This window comes from Rhinatrema bivittatum, chromosome 3 (genome assembly GCF_901001135.1).
Source record: "Rhinatrema bivittatum chromosome 3, aRhiBiv1.1, whole genome shotgun sequence".
NCBI lineage: Eukaryota > Metazoa > Chordata > Amphibia > Gymnophiona > Rhinatrematidae > Rhinatrema > Rhinatrema bivittatum.
Genome location: NC_042617.1, coordinates 444896200 through 444912429, shown reverse-complemented (window position 1 = coordinate 444912429; position 16230 = coordinate 444896200). Strand labels below are relative to the sequence as shown.

Here is a 16230-nt window from a genome sequence, read left to right as displayed (position 1 = left end):
AGACAGCATTAGCAGCCAGGCAGAGGAAGATCAAGTTGGTGTCCTGCCAGCACATATGAATAGGAACTGATGATATCGCATGCTGATCTGGGTGAAGGAGGAAGGAACAATCTCTCACTGGCCAGGAAGAGCAGAATGAAGCAAGAGCAGCTTCCAGTCACACCCAATAAAAGAGGAGTGAGCCACCTCCTGCCCAGACTGATGAGGAAAGATCAGTCTTCTGCTGGCTCTGCGACACACCTCCCGGGACTTTATGACACACTAGTGAGTCCCGACCCACCTGTGGAGAACCGCTGATTTAGAGATACCCCTACAAATAACAATAAACAATAGAGTGGTCCCTTCTTAATGTTTTTCTTTGTAGTTCCTTCACAAAGCTGTCCACTTTTGTTTTTTTATTTGTATAAGATTTACCAGGAATGTCTTGAAAATTTTGGTACAGAGGCTGGTGGCACCTTGTAGACCAAAAGATGAAGTGAGGCATAAGCTTTCGAGAAGAGCCCGCTCTTTCAGTTGCATACCTTTAAGTGGACTCTTGTCTTCGAAAGCTTATGCCTCCCTACATTTATTAGTCTACAAGGTGCCACTAGCCTCTGTCATTTTTGCCACTACAGACTAACATGCCTTCAGAAATCTGTTACGTGTGTATTTTAAAAATTCAAATTGGTTTAGAGCTCATGTGAGAAATCAGAATGAAGAATAATTAAATTTTTTTTTAGCAAAATGCAAAATTGAGACCAGAAAAAATAATTTAAATTTTTGATTCACTGATGAGGCCAAGAGGCCAAGATGAAACAAATTTGTAGTGAACTGGTGAACCTACCCTAAAGTGCCGGCTGTAGTCATGAGGTTGTATTAGTGTCCCCAAACAAGATTGTCAGACACTGGCATTTCTAGCAAGGTTTACTTTTTAAATGCTCTAAAGCTATCATCTCACAGTTAACAACATGACCTTTTAGGCATTAAAGAGTTTAGAACCCAGGTGAAAATCAGTTTAAAAACATTAAATTATAAAAACACAATTTTTCAGGCAAAATCGGTATAAATTAGAAACAAAGGATCCTATTTACAATATCCAAAGACAAAAACACGCAATTATGTATGTATCATAATCACCAGTCAAAACATAACGCTGTTAGAATAGCTGAATAAAACAAAAAAGTGTCTCCCTTTTTTGTTTCCAATAATAATTGAATGAAATGCAGACATTGAGGCACCTGATTTTTTTTCGCTCTGTGTGCGATTAATTAGTGTACTTATTAAGGCAGTAGCTAATAATAAGATATTTTAGATTTTTATACAAAAGCTAAAACATGTTCCATATTGTGCATTATTAGCCTGCTCCTTGTTGAAGGTGGTGGTGGTGGGGGATGTCTGGCAACCTTTTGAAGGCAATATGCATACTTTATCATGTCTTTTGGTACAAGAGGAGGCTACTCTAAATTGTAAGTGCTACCACTTAAATTGCAGGTACACCCAAGGTATCTGCAAAGCATCTTAATGCATGCATTAAATTGAAAAAGGTCTGCGTTATTGACGTCTATGCAGTTGCTATGCAGTTGCTGGCATACACCTATGTGTATTATGATAATTAAAAGAAAAATATAGCTTCCAGGTTTTGCTGCATTTTCTAGACATTTACAGGCCAAACAGTAGTAATTACTTGTGTCAATAAAAATAGTATTGATAAGCAGTTGGGTTTGAAATTTTAGGGCATACTCAACTTCTCTTCTTTTGTACTTCCAGTGACAGCCATGTTATCAAGTCACACATTACGTTGCACACATATTGGTTATCTGGGACAAGGTAGAACTGATTATTTTCTGTGAGATCTGCCAAAGAAAGTTCAGACATGAAAATGTACAAAGTATATTTTATTCATTCATTTCTGTTAGGAATTTAGTTCACAATATCTAAAACTTGATATTGGGGATTGTGGGGTGAACTTGCATTTCATTCCTCTAGTAAGACAGATCATCCCTTCTCAGATGTGGATGCATCACATTCGTGTGGTACTGTTCTTCAGATCTTCTTTGAGGATGACCTTGCAAGGTTCCACAGATGTTATAAACTTGAATTACCATGTTTAACTTGGGAAACATTCCCTTCATTCTGAGTGCTTCTAGAACTGAGCTTGGCATTTGCTATTTTTAGAAAGTGTGTTAAAAGGGGTGCACTATCTTATATTTCCCACTTTCATTATAAAGGTTATGATCATGTGCACAGTCAAGAGGCTTAGTACAGGTTGTGAGGAAAAGCGCTTTATCAGTTTGATCTTAAATTTTTTAAACACTATAATGTAAGAGTGTGTTGCATTGTTCTGTGATTTTTATTTATTTATTTATTTATTTATTTTAAGTATGGAACCACCCCACTGATTTGGGCTGCAAGGAAGGGTCATTTGGATTGTGTTAAATACCTCTTGCAAACGGGAGCCGATGTCGACCAAGAAGGGGCTGTAAGTAAAGTTTTGTTTTCATGTTTTACTTATCAGATTTTACTGTATAATGACAAAACTTGTTTTTAAGTTATACCTTGGCTGCTAATGAAATCTAAAATCTCTTTTGTTACATAAAACTGATATGTTATTAAGCAGGAATTGATTGGAGCCCTCTTTGTAGCTCAAGGTGTGATCAGTAGATACTGATTTTTGGTTTTGTTAAAAATGGATTAAACAATAGCTTTTGAAAATTATTGAAGAACTTTAGTTGTTGAGGTTTTAAATGATTAGTGCTGAAATAATTCTAATCTGCATTATTTCATAATAATGCTAATTTTGCATATTACTGCCAAATACAGGTTTGTTGTAGCAGTTGTGCCAAAGTTGTATGGCAATTTTTCAAATGCTCAAAAACCAGTGATAAAATTGCAATACTACGAGTAAAGTCCAAGACAGGACTGGAAAAAGAGACCTTAATTCAAATTTCCCTTGCACAATTGGAGGCATAATGATGCCCCTGAAAATAAGCAAAACACTGCTTGTGTGGAATCCCCCAATCCATCTGTGGTTCGTGAAACGAATGAAGAGAGAGAGGGTCATCATCAATTCACTGAGACACATTGCGAAAGCCTTTCTTAGCCCATGCCCGGAAAACTCCTAAGTTACTCCTAAGGCTACTCCTCCTAAGTGGAGAAGTGGAGGAGTAGCCTAGTGGTTACAGCAGTGGGCTACGAACCAGGAGACCAGGGTTTGGGTCCTGCTGTCGCTTCTTGTGACTTTGGGCAAGTCACTTTACCCTCCATTGCCTCAGGTACAAACTTAGATTGTAAGCCCTCTGGGGACAGGGAAATACCTACACTACCTGAATGTAATCCACTTCGAAGCACTGAAAAAAGTGCAAAAAGCAGAATATAAAAAATCTAAATAAATTAATAAATTAATATTATATGGCACAGAATCCTGAGTATCCAAGTGAATCCCAAGTACCATAGAGTTTTTTTGTCCAGGTCAATGGGAAATCACCAGACCATCTATCAGGAAGGTAATGATCCAGAGGAAGAGCCTCAGACTTATCATAGTTAAGCCGTAGGCCCTCAAAATTCCCAAATAATTCTAGAGCTCGCAAAATACCTCCCAGAGACGTTGTAGGATTACCAATAAATATCATCATCTCATCTGCAAACAACCCTATTTTCAAATGTTTATTTTGAAGTTGGATCCCCATGAAATTGCATATTGTGCAATTTAATGGCCAAAGGTTCCAAGGATAGGACAAAAAGCAAGGGTGACAAAGGGCACCTCAGCCTAGTGCCCATGCCCAAAGGAAAAGCTTCCGAGATCACCCCATTGATCAAAAGCTGAACCTGGGGCTGATGATATAAAAGCTTCACCCAAGCTATATAACTGTCCCAAAGCCCAAATTGTTCCAGGATCCAATGTAAAGATGGCCACTCAACACAACTGAATGCTTTAGCAGCATCTAAACTGACTAATATCCCATCTGGATATCATACTAAGGAGGGACTGGAGTGCCAAAACTGCTTTTAAAAGATTATAGTTAGACAGTCTACCTTTAATGAAACCTGTTTGGCCCTTATTGACCACTCCTTGAATGACCCAATTCAATCGTATGGCCAACACTGCCATTAGAATCTTTGATTCAAGAGTGAGATAGGTCTGTAGGCCTCAGGGTATTCCACATCCTTGCCTGGCTTGGGCAACAAAATTACCATTCCTAAGTTGTGTTCCTTGTCAAAAAATCTCCTCTCAGCAATGGCTTTATACATGTTGTTTAATGGACTGACTACAGATGGCCCCAAGAGCCTATAAATCTCTGGGCCAAGTCTGTCAGGTCCTGGCAACTTTGCTAATTTCAATTTTTTAATGACCTAAATATTTCTGAGTCCTGAATAGGGGCATCTAATTTATCCTTTGCATCATCCGACAGTTTAGGTATAGGCAAGTCTGCAAAAAAAAAAAAGCCAGCTATCTACTATGGAGGGGTTACCAGCTGTATATATCTTTTTGCGTAAAGACAAGTAACATGTCAGATATTGAGGCATAATGTTGGGAAGCATGCGTTATCTGCGTTAACACCCCTCTGCACCCCCTGTCGGTTCTGACCAACTTAGCCAATAATTTACCAGGCTTTTTACCCCATTGACGTAGTTTATATTTATAATACATAATATTACTGAGCTTTAACAGTAAGGATTTCATTCAACTTCCTTCTTGTATTTAATAACTCCTGCTTAGTGGCCTGTGTTAAATCCTTTTACATGGGCCTGTTTGAACCGAAGCAATTGCTTTGTAAGGGTAAGGACTTTCTTGTCGCTGTCCCTTCTTTTTCCAGGCCTGATAGGCCAAGATATGCCTCCACAAGACAGCCTTAGCTGCATTCCAGAAAACAATATCAGTTATGTCTGGCATGTTATTAAATTCCACATACTCCTTCCACTTTTGTTTGAGGAAACTGGTGAACTATTTATTTATTTATTTATTTAATTTATTTAAAAGTTTTATATACCGACATTCATCAATGATATCACATCGGTTCACAGCGTAACATGAAACTAGTGCCTGTGGCGGCGCTTTACATCGAACATGTTTAACATAATATAATTGAAACATATTGAAGCATTATAACTAGAGAGTAAAGGAACGGTAGGGGAAATAAAGATTTAAACTAAAATTAAAATAACATATTTACAAGAGGGTAAAAGAGGAAAAAAGGAGGGGGGGAAAAGTGACAGAAGAAAAAAGTTAGGTTAATAAATTATAGTAGGCAAAGTTTGCAGGTATATACAATATGTACAGTTATAGGGAATAACATAATTTAACAGTTGAGCAGGGAGGGGGAGAAGGAGAGGAGAGGGGGGGGGGAAGAGATAGGCAGGGGGGTAGGGTGACACAGAAGGGAGGGAGGGGAGGTAGGGTGTATGCTTTAGTGAGAAGCCATTTAGTGAGAAGTTATTTGTCCTCAAATAACCAAGGGGCCATCCTCCACCATCTAGAGGACTTGGCATCCACAAGAATCGTCAAATGAGAAACCACCATGACGAGATCAGAGAATGGGGTTGGTTTAATATTACTGTATTCCAATCTGGCGAATAAGGTTTCTGTTATCAAAATATAATCCAGCCTGGCATATAGATGGTATACATGCGAAAAGTTGGTTTAACTCCTCTCCTCCAGATAGGAAACATGCCACTAGTCACTCAATTGAAGGTCTTTACATAAAACACCTATTCCAATATTGGCCTGATTGTTCCATGGTGTTTTGGGGGGATTACAGTCTATCCTGGGGTTATTGAGAATGTTGAAATCACCACCCACAATTACAGCATAGTCTTCATATGCCACAATCTGGGAGACTAATTGAGAAAAAAAATGGGAATATTTATTTGGTGCATAAACATTAACGAGCAATACTTTCAAGCCCTGCAAGATGCCCCGAGCGATGACAAATCACTCTTCGGGATCAGAAACCACCCCTTCCTTGATAAAAGAAAGTTGCTTGCCAATCAATATAGCAACACCCCTTTGACTCATAGTGAAAGAGGAGTAAAAAAATATCCCCCACCCATTCTCTTTTCAGTTTTGGTGTTCCAAGTTGCTTAAGTGCTTTTCTTGTAAAAAAGCAACATTCACTTTCTTTCGTCTAAGTTCCATTAGCAGTTTCTCATGATCGGTGAATTTAATCCTGCAACATTCAAAGAGCCCATAAAAATACTAGACATTTGTGCCTGTAAGAGAGGGTATATATGTAGCATATAACTCTAACCATAGTGGGAGGGACTCCCAGCTGAGATCCCTTCCATCCGGCATCCCCAATCCAATGAAAAATAAAGATACCAAATAAAGAAGATCATTGGAATCAACCACACACACATTCACACTCACACCACAGACATATCAATTCCCATTTCTTCAACCAATGTATTTCCCCCTTTTATCTCTTAAACCCAGAGTTCTGGCCCGAACCAGTCCCCAGTCAATAGTAGAGTCCTGCTTGTGCTGTGTGTCTGGTTATCTGACCAGGAACCCTGGGGCTGCAGAGATCTGCGAGAGAAAAACAAAAGGATTGATACAGAAACCCCCCACATCACGTAGGAATCAGGGCAAGGCACAACTTTGTAATTTTCAAGAAGAAAGAAAAAAAGAAAATTGACTGCAGTATAAGTAATAGTCTTGAACACAATCATAAACTAACAAGAAGTTCATCAAGAGACCAGTGCCGGGAATGAAAACAAACTTTGTAGAAGCATTGAGTACCAGGATGGCAGTTATGCACCCTCCATCATAGCTTCCTTTCAAGGTCCCAAATAAAAAAAAAAGACAAGCTGCTGTAAAAATAAGGAGCTTTCATGCATAAGAAGGCCATTCAGGGACCAGCGACTAAAATGTAGACCTTCATCAAAGGATCCTCAAGCACCCAAAGGACTGTCAGGTGCAGGCAGTCAAAGCCCCTCAATGAAGCATTTCACTTCCTCTTTATTGTGGAAAATGTGTTCCCCCGGTAGAAAACCTGCAACCTTGCCGGGTACTGGAGAGTAAACTTAATCCGCTTGTTAAAGAGCTGAGTGCAAAAGGGTGTATAATCTCTCTGCATGCAGCAAGAACCCGGATTGAGAAATCAGGAAACAAAAGAATTGTCTTTCCTTTGTAAATCAGTTCTTTCTTTGTGATATGCCTTTAGAATTTTTGCCTTGTCAACATAGTTAAGATATTTGGCAATCGCTTGCTGACGGCTGCAGTTAGATGCAGCATGTCACCGCAGTCGGTGTGCTCTTTCCACCAGGGTAGACCTGCCATGGCTTTGTATCCCCAAGACCTCCAGCAAACAGGACTCAAACCAGTGGTGCAATGCCTCATTCTGTACAGATTCCGGTAACCTCATAGAACGGATATTGCTTCTCCGGCTGTGGTTTTCAAGCTCATCGAGCTTATCTTCCAGTTCCTGGTTCTTTCGATGTAGCATGGACACAGTGGTCTTAGCATCTCCCAGCCTTGCCTCTTGATGGCTCATCCATGCATCGATCACTGTTAACGCCAATTGATCACTCATCCACTTTTCATGCAGCTCATCTAAGGAAGATTGTAGTTTTTGCAGTTGATCATTCAGGGCAGCGGATACTGCCTTATTAATCTCCTTTAATAGGACTTCTGAGACACCCTCCATTGAGAACAGCGTGTCCGCTGCCATCTTGTTATCTGCCGGGGCCGACCAATCGGCTGCGGTCTTTTTCATTCTACTCGCCATTGTTCACGCTGCAAACAGCTCAGCGAAAGTTCTCCATTGCCCAAATGCCTGACAAGCAACTCTGGAAGGAAAAATATCAGGTATGTGAGCGTAAAGGCACAAATTTTCATGGATCTCCAAGGAGCTCAGAGTATCGCCCACTGCTCAGCTAAACGTCATCGCAAGTTATTTTTTTCATGCATAAAATGTACATGCAAATATTTTTTGAAATAGGAAGAAAAAGTACATAGTTTCAATGCATTGCAGATATATGCATGTAAGGAAACATATGCGCCTATGTTACAGGGTAGACACATGTGGATTTTATCATCTGTGTGTACCTGGTATGCACAGATTATAAAATACTGTAGTACATCTCCACATGGCCATATATGGGCTTATATTGGGGCCACAAAGAGTGGTTTGAAAGTTACCCTTAAAGTGTTTGGTTCAAAAAAGATAATTGAGCATAAGTTGTGGTCCCTTTAAAGACTGTTTCTTTAAATTGTACCTCTTAGGAACAGAGATAGGAAATTCAAATTGGAGTTGTGAGTTAGCAAGATGGATACTGGAGTCTTCCAAGGCTTGTCAAATGATTTTGTGTGACCCAGGACAAACTAAGACATTGTATTTAGAAATTTTGTCCTCTTTTCTTAGGGAAATGAAAGTTACATCTCTGTGCGTGCAGTAAAACATAACCACAACTGCATCAGCTTGTCCTAGGTGAAATGGAATCAATGTGTAACCCTTTGTGTGCCAACCTGTTTACAAGAATACATTCATGTAATTGATGGCTAAGGTGCCCAAGAGACAGCAGTAGAGTCTGAGGTAGTTAAACTCATTCTCTGAAGATGAACAGGTTCAAATTACATAAGTGCAGTGTTCAGCGCCAAAATCAGATTTTTTCAGAGAATTCTGGAGAAGGCCAAAAGCCTTTCACTGCCTATGCACATTGGTTTTCATACTGATGCAGACCTGTGGTTCCCAACAATCAATTGTGTTTTCTTCTTTCTGTATTCCCACAGAGTTTGAGACATTCATATCTTTCTTCTGGTTTTTCTGTCAAAGTTACCTAGTTTTGGGGACAAGATGGCGGCGTGACACAGATGTGCATAATCGTTCCTCATTTCCACTTACCTGTTTCTACTTCGAGATGCCATCTAAGTATAAAGGAAGGGTTCGAATCTACCCCTCAGATTCTTCTCTTCCTTCTTGGCAGCGACTGATTACCACCTATGCCTCTGCTCCGGCTACAATAGAGGGGGTGTTAGACCCTGCTGCGATAATCAGTGAGGGAGCACCGATATCGCCTGGGGATGACACCTTGAGTCCCCTGGATCTTCGGCTCCTGCTGGCGCCTATGACTGCCGACACTTCACTTCTGACCGCAGTGCGGGGCGATGATGCGACTCATGTGCCTGCAGAGGGGGGTCAGAGTGGAGCTCAGACGCTGGCTCCCTTACACTCCCTGACTTTGCCAGTAGTTTTGGACATCTCCAAAGTGCTGTGCGCCCTGCCACCTCTTCTCCGACCGAGATTGAGGGAGAGTACGGAAGGTCTTCTGTTGAGTTGGCAGAAAGTGTTTCAGAAACGGCCAGCCATGGAACTTTAGGTGAGATTTTTTATCTTCCTCCTAAGCCAGCAGTTGTAACCCTTGATGCTCTCTGGGTATGCCTGGTTGCTGAGTTTGGCTGCTTTTGCAACTTTGCCAGGGGAAAATCAAGAACCTTGATACCAAGGTGGACACTTTGGAGGTGAAGTGGGAAGAGAAATACAGGGAATTACAGTCTCAGATAAGGGCTTTGGAAACTGTTTCTTCTGGGACTCAATCTTGCAATGTTAAACTGATTAAAGACTTCGATAATTGTTCTCGAAGGTTGGAATACTTAGAAAATTACTCTCAGCATTTAAATCTCCGATTTCTGAATTTTCCCAAGGCAATGGGTGAAAATTCCTATCAAACTTTCAAGAAATACTTCCTAGAAATATTGCAGTTTGAGGAAGAGAAAATTCCTTCTATAAATGTCATTTTTCCTATCGGATGTGAATAAAAGAATACCTCAAGATCAATTTTCTGAAGTTATTACTGATTTAACTCAATTTCTTGAGAATTCCACTGTAGAAGTTTATGACCGTTCAACTTTTCTTGTTTCCTTTATCTCCAAACAAGATTTACTTGAAGTAATGAAGAGATATTTCAAGAATATTTCTGTCCCTTTTTATGGACAGAATATTCACATTTTTCCGAATTTTGTCCGTGTTACTCAAGAACGAAGACGTAATTTCCTTAGTCTCCGGTCCCAGATCACTTCATTAGGGTTTTCCTTTGTATTAAGGTACCCTTGTAAATGTATAATTTGCTCATAGAATGAATTGTTTTGTTTTCTTTTTACCAGAGCAGCTTAAATCCTTTGTTAATTCCAAGAGTATATTGATTTCTTCTCCTGGGCGTACCAGATCTAACTATAACCAAGATATTATGTAGCCATTTTCATGTTAAGCCTATTTCTTTGTATGTTTGATTCCTGTATTCCTCCCATAATCATGTCCCCTGTGTTATTGTTGGGTTTTTTTTTTGGAAAATGACTTATTATTAATAGGATTATTATTTTTCTAAAATATTTCATTTTTTCTTTCTTGATAAGTCATTTTGTTTTCTGAAGTAAGGTATTGTCTTGCTTGAACTGATGAAACTAATAAACATAAAATAAAAAAAAAGTTAACTAATTTTGCCTTAGTTAAGCTATTTGGCACTTTTAAAGTTTTATTGTGAGGTTTGTTAATTCTACTGAGCGAGCATGCAGGACTTTTTCTCAGTGCAGTCACACCAGCAGGCTGCCCAGTGAAAAGTTTCTTATTTTTGGACTCTTCTATCAAGAGGAAAAATTATTTTGTTTTATTTTGCTATATTGATTTTCCTCATAATGTCTGAGAAACAGGCCAATGGCTTCAAGTTTTGTCCAAAGTACAAATAGAAGATGGCTATAATTGACAATCAGAAAGCTTGCTACAAATGTTTGGGATAAGACCATAATAACTCCAGCTGTAACAGCTATACCATGGGGTTTTCCCAGACTGGTTTGAGCCCAGAGGGATGAATTCCAAGTTTTTTTTCTGCTGGTGGAATAAAGTCCAGCTCCTCAAAGCCGGTGTTGAAAGCTCAACTCAAAGACAAAAAAAATTGCATCGACAGCTGGTAGATGGGATATATCGAAGAGCATTTTAGCTTGTTTGATTACTCAGTCTGAGAATAGGCTCTGGAATCAAGAAATTGTTCTCCCCTACTCAAAAATGGGACCAGGTTTCTAAACATTTAAGCAATGACCAGGGTTTTGATTGCTCCAGCAAGGCCCTAAAGGGAGCTGGCACTGGGCTTTGAGAGGAGACCTCCAAGTATTGTGGCTTCTTGGTGGACAGCTTTAAGAGCCAAGAGGTACACAATATTCTGAACTGTCCAAAGTAACTGCATTTGGAAGCACAAATGATGCTGTGCTGGTCTCTAGAGATCCAGTCAGATGCCTTAAAAAGCAACCTCCAAAGAATGGTGGAGGATGTTCATTTTCCTACAGGGCTGAACCCAATACCTTCATCAAGATTTTTCTGGGGAGAATTAGTAGGAGCTTCGCTAAGTTGTTTGCTAAATATATCAGTCACGTTGAACAACTTGACTCCACTCAGTTATCCATCTCTCATCACTGAGTGTGTTAATGTTGATACTGGTTGAGTATTTTATGCCTGTCTTGGTGTTGTCCACACTGAAAATAATTTTGAATAGGTCTGGAGCAGGACGTTTTTCTTGCTCCCCACTACACTTTGCCTTGAAGCCGAAGAAGCCGGGCTTTACACCAGTGTTAGCATGTTCTCTGGCTTCATCAGAACCCACATTCTTAGAGGAATCAGAGTATGAAGAATTCTGGGGTGCTGCTTATCTGTCATAGGAGTACAGTTTTGAAGCAAAATTCAGCTCACCTCCCCATCAGAACCCTCTCCTCCATAGCCTAGGAATAGATCTCCACCTGAAGATACTTCCTTCCCTGATTTTGTCCAGAGAATAGATAAAGACTATCCCATTTGCATTGAAGGCTGAAGGCAAGTACCAGGGCACTTGTTCTCAGCTACCTCAAATATCTGGATGCATCTAAAGAGTTGGTAGCTATGCCTGTCAACCCTCTCTTCCATTATGTATGGAAGAGGATATTGGAGCATTGTATCCTGCAAACCCCAGTTACCAAACCATGTGCGCTGTTGAATCTGCCCTAAAAAAGGAAAAGACATTCATAACCAAAGCCTCCATAGCCCCTGGATGTGATTCTGAATGTTTTTGGGAAGGAATATTCCCAGAACACTGTGCTTCAGTCCTGCAAATCATCTTACCAGAATTATATTAGGAAGTACTTGCATACAATCTTGGAAGAGTCCCAGGAATCTGAGTATCTCCCAAGAGAAACTAGCAGAATTCTGTCATCCCATGGATACTGGTGAGGAGTATGAAAAGCATTTGGTCTGTACAACCTATGATGCTTTTAAAATGGCACTGAGAGCCTTTGCCATGGCTGTTGATGCCAGCAGAGACTCATGCCTATTGAACTCTTGCCTTCTTGAGGATGTGTTTAAAGGCTTATGGACATGTCTTGCCATGCTTGAAATCTCTTTGGAGGTAAGTTCAAAGTAGCAGTGATTGGGTTTTTGACTAGATCCATATGAAATAGCCAGGAATCCCACTCTCTGTTCTGGAAGGTCTCCCTCTGGAGGCAGGTTGTGCCTATTCATAAACCATTAGCCCATTGTAACCTCAGCTGGATCCTCCAAATAATAAAGGAAAGCTCCAGATTGCCAAATTAATATCCACAAAATCAGAAGCCCTAATCATAAGGCATTAGACCACTCATCAGCACTCCACTCCCCCTCCTCCCAACTCACTCCTTCACATCCTCAGCTCATCCCCACAGTCTCTCTCCTCCCAGCCAACCTGTCAGCCAGTCCCCTCCCCCCCAGCCAATAGGTCCCTCCTGTTACTCTTCCCCCTCCCCCACCGCCAGCTTGTAACCTGCAGCTAGCCAGTCCCCTCCCACATTGCTCTGCCATGCGTATTCTCTTCCATGGCTCCTCCAGCAAAGCCACTGCCTTCTGGTTTGCACAGTTCACAGTGGGTTTTTGAGTCATGGAATATTTATACTCTCTCACTGGTCCCATGAGACTGATACCACAAAACTAGTGTGAGAGTGCAAGCACCACGCAATTCAAACTCTCCGAGTCCCATGCAGTGCCAGAAAACATCAGGGGGTAGATATTCAAAGCTGGCTGTATAAGTAACTTAAGCCGATTAGAACTTATTTGGCTAAGTTACGATGTATATTCAGCAGTACGCACTTTGCCAGATAAATCTACCTGACTAAGTTTAGACCTGTTCTATGGTGCATCTAAACTTACACATATATTTATATCAGTATAAATTATATGGCTAACTCGCTCCGCCCCAGATCTGCCCAGTAAATGCCTACTTTTTGTGCATTATGTAATGATTTGTAGTCCCTACAAGAACTTCGGTATATAAAAATTAAAAATAAATAAATAAATAAATGTTTCTTTTAGCTGTATAAGGGACTTACATGGCTCAGCAGTGGCTGCTGAGCCAAGTAAGTTTGCTGAATGTAGGCGCATATTGAGTGACTGCTACTTAGCCACATAAGTCCCACTTATCCGGCTAAATAGTGCTGAACATGCTTTGAATATTGGGCTCCTAGGTGTTCCGGGGGTGGCTGTGGAGAGACAGCATACAACAGAGCAAAGTGAGAGGGAATTGGCTGGCTAATGGGGTTGGACCCAGGGAGGTGAAGTGTCAGGACCTCAGCAGTTTTTGCGCCTGTTGTCCCAGATGGTCACCCAAATTCTGCCTAGCAACAGTAAAATTTTGCTGTGCAAATTCTGTATTGCACATAATTTCCCCAGTAAATAACTTTGCTTTTAACCAGCCTTAAAAGTTTGAAAACTTGGGTAAAGTATAATAATATGCATTTTGTGAACAGAATCTCCAACGTAAGTTGGTAAGGACTCTGATACTATGTGAGATATTTTTCAATTTTTATTTTCTTTGTTTTTGTGGAATATAGTGATGACTAGTCCACTTTATGGCCAGATGAACACATTCAGGATCCAATGTAATAAGGTGTGTGTTAAACCTGTGTGCTGAAATTCTGCGCACAGCATCTTAATGCACACATTAAAATAATTTTAACAACTGAAGCAGTAAGCTAAGGATGTGCTAAATTAAAAAGGTGTGCTGACTGGAAAACGTGCACACAAACCTGATTTAAAATGTGTGTTCAGCCTTTTGCACAGGCCAAGCACACATTTTAACTTGGGGAAAGGTCTGGGTGAGCACATGAAAGCAGTGAGAATCCACATCTGGCTGTCTCTTACCCCTGGCCCTGAGCAGCTGAGGCAGTAAGATATCTTGCTCTAGGTCAGTACCTCTCTCACCCCCTTGCCTCTCCCAGCAGTCACAACTCACGGTTCCTCACGAAGGGGCTGATGTAATAAGGTGCGCTAAAGCTTCTGTGGGTTTTTGTGTGTACTTGCGCAGGTTTTTGCACATGTTTTTCCCATGCTAGTTTTACGTTTGTATATAATAACGTGGTCAGCGCGGGAAAAATGAGTGCATAAACCCACTTAAAAACCCATGGCTCATTTGCATGCACTAGCACCCTTTTGTGCTAGTGCATGCAAATGGCATGCAAAGGAGGCCATTAACTATTCACAGGCTCTTGAGAGAGCTGCACATCAGTTAGTGTAGGTTTTTGTAGGCATGGTTTTTGGCACCTGAGTCGGGGCAGGAGTTAAGTTAAAGTGCATGTGTGGAGGCCAATTTACTCCATTGCTGGCATTAGTATGGTTGTGTGTCCGTGCAGCTCTGTGGTAAACAAGGATTATTTTCACTTTTTCCAGATGCTATGGTACATTTTGCTGGTCAGCTGAAGAAATCTGTGCTTTATTTTTTGCGCTTACTGGTATCCACCAGTACAGCTGTTACGCAGCCAGAGACGGAACATGATGGGGTTAGGCATTGCACTACTACCCACCTTCAGTCCCACTCCCGGACCACTAACTTCTTCACTGTTGTATGAAAGGGGAAGGCTTCCGCCCCGTGAATCACTCACAAGTCACCACATTAATACGGGTTTATTACATAAGGCATTGAACATGCGTATTTGTGGCTTTTTCATGTGGATTTACTGTGCTCATCTCATTTGTATACCATCCTTTATTACATCCTGCGGAGGTGCCTACTTTTGTTGCGCACACTAAGAAAAATATGCGTAGACAACTAGCGCTGATTTCACTGAGGGTCTTATTACATCGGCCCCTAAGAGTCTGACAGCTTTCATGCTTTTCCCCTGAAGCTGAGGGACAGCTCCACCTCTCTCAGCTCAGATCCTCTGCCAGAAAAGTACATCTGTGCTAATTCTTCTCCTCCCTCCAAGGGTGAGGGGAGCTGGAGTTCGCAGAGGCAGCAGTATAACATTGTATTTATTTATTTGATTTATATTCCCCTTTTCAGGCCCTTCAAAGTGGATTACATTCAGGTACTGTAGGTATTTCCCTATCATCAGTGGGCTCACAATCTAACAGGGTCATTCATCAAAATGCATTATCACTCGCATTAACGCCATAACGCATGCAATAAATGTGTTGCCGCATGGCGCAAATGCAAATTTTTAGAAGGAGCTTGGGGAGCGGTTTGGGCAGGAGTAATTAAAATGATGGGCAATATCGCACCTTGCGATACCATAATGCAAGCGAGGAGTGGAGTAGAGAGAGAGAGAGGGAGGAATTTCTGGGGAGGCCTTCACAGTATTCAACTATTTATATGACTATAGGAGGGCCAGCTAATAGCTCGAGGTGAGGTGTTGGTGGTGGTTTAGGGGGCAGTTTGACATGCAGAGTGAGACATATGAGCAGCACAATACACCTCAGTGAAGATTTGGCGTCATTTGGAGTGAGGAAAGTCTCACAAAGTTGAGATTTCTACTATGTTCTCTCGCCCTAGGTTGATAGTACCCTGTTATAGACTCCTTGCTGCATTGGCAGATTAAATGTGCGCTCAGCCAAAGTACCTTATTACCTTAGCCCCTCAGTTTCTTCTGCTTAGTTTGCTCTTGCATGAGATAGGAAAACTCGTGTAACCTCCTATGTCAGTTTCTGATTTGTAAGTATATGTTACTAAGTCTAGAAGACTCCAGCAGATCTTTCCACTGGGCTCAAGCACTCATTGCTTGAATTAGAGCTACCTGATTCACTCTCTAACCTTGCTGACTTCTGCTCAATAAGAGTTAGATCATATGGCATGTAATGTGATATCACTGGCATAGCTTATTATCTCTAAACCGCAGAATATAGCAGAAGGTTAAGTGTTTCTAAATGCGTCTTTTTCTGAAAAGAGGAGGTCATTCCTATAATAAGTACTCTGGCTTTACTGTAAGTTGGCTATCATTATGGCAAGCTTTCGTTTGATTGAAGTATGACTGTCCAGTTTATTAATAGTTTAGTT

The 16230-nt window shown here is 40.9% G+C and overlaps 1 protein-coding gene across 8 annotated transcripts in view; it reads left to right on the top strand.

Annotated features, from left to right (window-relative positions):
* Positions 1–16230, top strand: part of KIDINS220 (kinase D interacting substrate 220) — a 376999-nt gene that overhangs the window by 117808 nt on the left and 242961 nt on the right. For all 8 annotated transcript variants that reach the window (XM_029595825.1, XM_029595823.1, XM_029595820.1 and 5 more), the window contains one exon: positions 2360–2458. In XM_029595825.1, the coding sequence (XP_029451685.1) occupies positions 2360–2458 (99 nt within the window). The remainder of the gene's footprint in view (positions 1–2359; positions 2459–16230) is intronic.